General features: G+C 42.9%; 1 protein-coding gene across 1 annotated transcript; it reads left to right on the top strand.

Moving 5' to 3' along the window:
• The first annotated feature begins 2,547 nt into the window (after positions 1 to 2,547).
• LOC125529093 (60S ribosomal protein L7a-2) lies at positions 2,548 to 5,118 on the top strand. The gene is made up of 7 exons (XM_048693506.1): positions 2,548 to 2,685; positions 2,856 to 2,903; positions 2,993 to 3,194; positions 4,159 to 4,328; positions 4,424 to 4,552; positions 4,632 to 4,724; positions 4,817 to 5,118. Exons 1-7 carry the CDS (start codon positions 2,683 to 2,685, stop codon positions 4,946 to 4,948), a joined length of 777 nt encoding a protein of 258 aa, XP_048549463.1. The 5' UTR covers positions 2,548 to 2,682; the 3' UTR covers positions 4,949 to 5,118.
• The last annotated feature ends 1,044 nt before the right edge of the window (positions 5,119 to 6,162 follow it).

Raw genomic sequence — 6,162 nt, 5'->3', positions numbered from 1 at the left:
TAATACAATTCTAGCATGAATAATAAACATTTATCATGATATAAGGAAATATAAATAACAACTTTATTATTGCCTCCAGGGCATATTTCCTTCAATAGAGTCATATTTTATTCTAGTATCGAGTTGTAATTTTTGAGTTGTAAGTAAATAAAAGTGTGATGATCATCATTATTAGAGCATTGTCCCAAGTGAGGAAAGGATGATGGAGACTATGATTCCCCCACAAGTCTGGATGAGACTCTGGACAAAAAAAGGAGAAAGGCCATAAAAAAGAGAAGGCCCCAAAAAATGAGAGAAAAAGAGAGAAGGGACAATGCTACTATCCTTTTACCACACTTGTGCTTCAAAGTAGCACCATGATCTTCAGGATAGAGAATCTCCTATGTTGTCACTTTCATATACTAGTGGGAATTTTACATTATAAAACTTGGCTTGTATATTCCAATGACGGGCTTCCTCAAAATGCCCTAGGTCTTCGTGAGCAAGCAAGTTGGATGCACACCCACTTAGTTTCTTTTTGAGCTTTCATACACTTATAGCTCTAGTGCATCCGTTGCATGGCAATCCCTACTCACTCACATTGATATCTATTGATGGGCATCTCCATAGCCCATTGATACACCTAGTTGATGTGAGACTATCTTCTCCTTTTGTCTTCTCCACAACCATCATTCTATTTCACCTATAGTGTTATATCCATAGCTCACACTCATACATTGCGTGAAGATTGAAAATGTTTGAGAACACCAAAAGTATGAAACAATTGCTTGGCTTGTCATCGGGGTTGTGCATGATTTAAATACTTTGTGTGGTGAAGATAGAGCATAGCCACACTATATGATTTTGTAGGGATAACTTTCTTTGGCCATGTTATTTTGAGAAGACATGATTGCTTTGTTAGTATGCTTGAAGTATTATTATTTTCATGTCAATATTAAACTTTTGTCTTGAATCTTTTGGATCTGAACATTCATGCCATAATAAAGAAAAAATACATTGAGAATTATGCTAGGTAGCATTACACATCAAAAATTATGTTTTTATCATTTACCTACTCGAGGACGAGTAGGAATTAAGCTTGGGGATGCTTGATACGTCTCCAACGTATCTATAATTTTTGATTGTTCCATGCTATTATATTATCTGTTTTGGATATTTAATGGGCTTTAATTTACCTTTTTATATTATTTTTGGCACTAACCTACTAACCACAGGCCCAGTGCAAAGTGTTGTTTTTTTTGCAGAAAAGGAATATCAAACGGAATCCAAACGGAATGAAACCTTCAGGAGAGTTATTTTTGGAACAAACGTGATCCAGGAGATTTGGAGTGGACGTCAAGAAAGAAGCGAGGAGGCCACGAGGCAAGAGGGCGCGCCCCCACCCTCGTGGGCCCCTCGCAGCTCCACCGACATACTTCTTCCTCCTATATATACCCATATACCCCGAAAACATCGAGGAGCACCACAAAACCCTATTTCCACCGTTGCAACCTTCTGTACCAGTGAGATCCCATCTTGGGGCCTTTTCCGGTGCTCCGCCGGAGGGGGAATCGATCACAGAGGGCTTCTACATCAACACCATACCTCTCCGATGATGTGTGAGTAGTTTACCACAGACCTTCGGGTCCATAGTTATTAGCTAGATGGCTTCTTCTCTCTCTTTGGATCTCAATACAAAGTTCTCCTCGATTCTCTTGGAGATCTATTCGATGTAATTCTTTTTGCGGTGTGTTTGTCGAGATCCGATGAATTGTGGGTTTATGATCAAGATTATCTATGAACAATATTTGATTCTTCTCTAAAATATTTTATGCATGATTTAAATATCTTTGCAAGTCTCTTCGAATTATCAGTTTGGTTTGGCCTACTAGATTGATCGTTCTTGCAATGGAAGAAGTGCTTAGCTTTGAGTTCAATCTTGCGGTTTGCTTTGGGCCCGAACTCGTAAAATCCGTGTGTCACACTTGCGCCGTAGTTAGGATCAACCCTTATTCGTACCCCTACTTCTTACTGTCAGAATAATCCCCACAACACCACGCTTGTCGAGATAACAGTGCTAGATTGAATACCTCAAGGTCCCCAAAGACCAAGCCTCCAAGGTTTTGGGGCGTGTCATCACATCCCAAGATACACATAGTTTCCGTCTGCCATGTTTGCTACCGCATCAAAACTATCGTATGATTAATGTTACATTTTCATAGAGACCCCTGGGTATCCTGAAACATGCCATAGAATAAATTGGAATAGTTTGAGCCATTGAGTTTACAAGAACTTCCTTCCTTGCAACAGATAAACGGGAAATACAAATGCCTAGTAACCTTATGCAGGACCAGGCCTGTCTGGATATGGAAAGTTACAATACGATTGGGCCACCTTCTAGTTATCACAGCCCAGCCCAAACCAAAAGACCTCTCATCATCTTCTGCACAACAAGGCCTGTTTAGCCGACCCTCAAAAAAAAAAAGGCCTGTTTAGCCCAACTACGACCTCCAAAACCCTAATCCTCACGACGGACGGTCAGAGCAGCCCGTGCCCACCCCACCCCGCATCCAACGCTCCGTAAGCTTCCTTCTTATCGAACTAGCCCTTATAAAGGCGCCGCCTGGCTTCCGAACCGCGTCTCCCCCGCCTCCGTCTGCCCCCTCGCCGTCGCTCCGCTGACCTCAACCAGCCGCCGGCGAAATGGTACGCTCCATGTCTTTCCTCACCCGTCTGGTCCATTCAAAATCTCGCTTCGTAATTGGAGCGGGGATGTTTCGTGATGCTTTCTTGGGGCATCCTCGGGCTACTTCACTTGGATCTTTGCCGCTGCGGTGCGAGCCACTGATTATCGTCGCTTGATCCGAATCTTGCAGGCCCCTAAGCGAGGCGGCAAGGCGCCGGTCCCGGCGAAGAAGAAAACGGTGCGCCTCCGCTCACTGAAACCTCTCTGCTTCCCTTTGATCCGTTCTGTTCTTAGTGCGGTTCGCTGATATGTTGGTTGCTGGTACAGGAGAAGGTGACCAACCCGCTGTTCGAGAAGAGGCCGAAGCAATTCGGTATCGGCGGCGCCCTCCCGCCCAAGAAGGACCTACACCGCTTCGTTAAGTGGCCCAAGGTTGTGCGCATCCAGCGCCAGCGCCGCATCCTCAAGCAGCGCCTCAAGGTGCCCCCGGCACTCCACCAGTTCACCCGCACCCTCGACAAGAACCTTGGTATACATACAACCTAAATGTTTATTATGATGTGTTTTTCTGTTTTGTCCATGCTAAGCTGAAAACCTACATACAGTGACCCTTATGGGCAGCGCCCTGGGCTGGCTATGTACGAGACATCAAACCGTCTCCCGGGTCCAAAGTTTCCATTTCCAGTACTGATGAAGTAGGAACTAGGATAGCTACTAGACACAATCCTTGTGCAACAGACTCGAATCTTAGATTACGTTCTCACCTGTGGGTCTATAGTTTTCTCTCATTTGCGGATGTTGTGCACATGACAACCTACTTAAGTAGTCACACCTATTTAGTTACCAGCTGTATGTTAACTTATGTCATTGGTTTAGGCCTTGGTAGCATCTCCAAGCTTTTTTAGCGACATTTGAGGCATGCAATGGTAGTTCGAGACTTACGACCCTGTGATGTCAATACATCCAAACTGTTTGATGGTTGTTTATATTCTAAAATGAATAATTTTTGCTTGTGTTTTGCACAAGTTGTGATGTCGATTGAAATCAGAATTATGTGCATGGCCACCACTGGTGCTGTGATTTGGATTGAATGTTCAATCTAATTTTGAGTTTGGGTCTAAAAGAAAATATATCTACATGTACTAGGCCTAATAATATTTATTGCAGTACTTATTTATTTAATTTGGGAGGGTCATACCCTGGTAGCCCAGTTTGTCTTGTCAAGGATTGAATTAATCAAACAAAGACTGCAAGATGTTTTTACCGATCCCAACTAGTTTCATAAAACTTAAAAGCTCCTCCGTTGAACTGTATTAAGGAGTAATGGAGGTGTATATCATTAAAACATTCTACAACTTTTGTAAATCATCTTATGGCATTGTGGATAGTTCTGACTGATTATGTTGTTTGTTGTAATGTTCTGTGAAGTGCATACCACCTTCAATCCCCTGCTATTCTCTGTTAACTGACCAACTTTCAAACTTCTATTTCAGCAACAAACTTGTTCAAGATGCTTCTTAAGTACCGGCCTGAAGACAAAGCTGCCAAGAAGGAGAGGCTTCTAAAGAGGGCCCAGGCTGAAGCTGAAGGGAAGACTGTTGAGGCCAAGAAGCCAATAGTTGTTAAGTATGGCCTTAACCATGTTACCTACCTAATCGAGCAGGCATGTTCTTCTGCTTTCCTTTGTTATTTGCATTGGCAGCTGATAGACTTATCTTGCACTTTGTTGACAATTCAAGTTTGTATGCCTTCTTGCAGAGTAAAGCCCAGCTGGTTGTCATAGCTCATGATGTTGATCCGATTGAGCTGGTTGTGTGGCTCCCTGCTCTTTGCAGGAAAATGGAGGTCCCTTACTGCATTGTCAAGGGAAAATCTCGCCTTGGATCGGTATAGTTTCTGCTGCTACCTACTTGTGTGTGTTAATGTTATCTATTGAACACAAGGATCTAATGGATAATTTCTATAGATTGTTCACAAGAAGACTGCCTCTGTTCTGTGCCTGACCACAGTGAAGAATGAGGATAAGCTTGAGTTCAGCAAGATCCTTGAGGCTATTAAGGTTTGTGGGGCTATGATTTCATTTGTTTGTATTGTTTTTTTTCCATCTTTGCTGCTTACTTGTCAACTAACCGTTTATTGACTAATTCACAGGCGAACTTCAACGACAAATTTGATGAGGTTAGGAAGAAGTGGGGTGGTGGTGTCATGGGCTCCAAGTCGCAAGCGAAGACCAAGGCCAGGGAAAGGCTTATCGCAAAGGAGGCTGCGCAGCGGATGAACTAAGTTTAGCATTGTTAAACCATATCTATTGCTCATCCTTGAGTAGTGTGCAAGCATACTGTGGCTGTTTGGCTTCAGTTTTGAAAGTCATTTTTGTTTGTCCGAGACATCTTGGAAAGAACAGTGTAAGAAGGAAGTATTTTTGTTTAATGCCAGTTAGTATCCATGATCAAGCTCATTGGTTATGTGTGTGCATTAAAGGAATGTGACCACTGGGAAATTGAATTTAGGGCCCCTTTGATTTGTAGGATTTCCAAAACACAGGAATAGGGAAAACCTGGGATTCTTTCAAAGAGGTTTGAGGCCTCTTTTGGTTTGTAGGATTTTTGTAGGATTTGCAAAGGAAAAATTCTTTTGAAGCCTTCGGTTTGTAGGAATGGATTCCTATTCCTATGTAGGATAGGAATCAATCCTTCACGTTTTGAAGAAAAAAAAAACAATAGCTTATCCTAAGCATCAAATAACATCTTTTTTTTATAGAATTGACATGCATGCCATCTCACTTTCTATGATTTTCTTATTCCTATCCTATGAATCAAAGAAGGCCTAAGTGGATGAAAAATTTCTTATGAAATCTAGTGTGAATGAATCCTATGAAAAAATGCCTATGGTTTACAATCCTAAGAATCAAACAGCCCACATAAGCAAAGTTCTTAAGGATTAGAATCCTCCAAAATGCTCATTAGGCCAACTTGGCACGACCCTAAATGGGGGAACTGTCCGCCTTAAACCTGATCAATTTATGTAAACTACGACAAGAAATTTGTAAAACTAACCTTGGCCCAAAACTAAGACACTTCATAGAGGGTGTATAATGTACTCTGTGCTCATTAGACCAACTCCAGGCACAACCCTAAATGACGCACAATCCTAAGAGCATCTCCCAGCCGTTTAGGACCATCTCTAAAATCAGTCAAACACGACACAATTTCGTCCGGACTAAGCGATTTCATTGATATTTGACTATTTGTACAAAAATTTAAAAACACAAACTAAAAACGACAACTACGCCTAGCCACCGCCGCCTTCTGTCTTCTACATGCCGAGCAGCCTGTAGAATCGGGTGTAGTCGCCATCATCATCGACGCCGTGCTGGGTGCCGCCGCCGTCCCTATTGCACCCCTGACCAGCATCGTCGATGCGCGGGGGGTTGGACGTCCCGGGCGCTTCCTCGTCGTCGGTGGCGAGGATGACGTCGCCGCCCTCCGCGTGTCCGC

This window comes from Triticum urartu, unplaced genomic scaffold (genome assembly GCF_003073215.2).
Source record: "Triticum urartu cultivar G1812 unplaced genomic scaffold, Tu2.1 TuUngrouped_contig_5334, whole genome shotgun sequence".
In the NCBI taxonomy this organism is placed as follows: Eukaryota; Viridiplantae; Streptophyta; class Magnoliopsida; order Poales; family Poaceae; genus Triticum; species Triticum urartu.
This window is presented reverse-complemented; position numbering and strand designations above follow the sequence as displayed.

Excerpts from the sequence above, each read along its gene's own strand:
- LOC125529093 (XM_048693506.1), top strand. Across the intron at positions 4,553-4,631 it reads GAAAATCTCGCCTTGGATCG|ATTGTTCACAAGAAGACTGC; the intron begins GTATAGTTTCTG and ends TAATTTCTATAG. Across the intron at positions 4,725-4,816 it reads AGATCCTTGAGGCTATTAAG|GCGAACTTCAACGACAAATT; the intron begins GTTTGTGGGGCT and ends ACTAATTCACAG.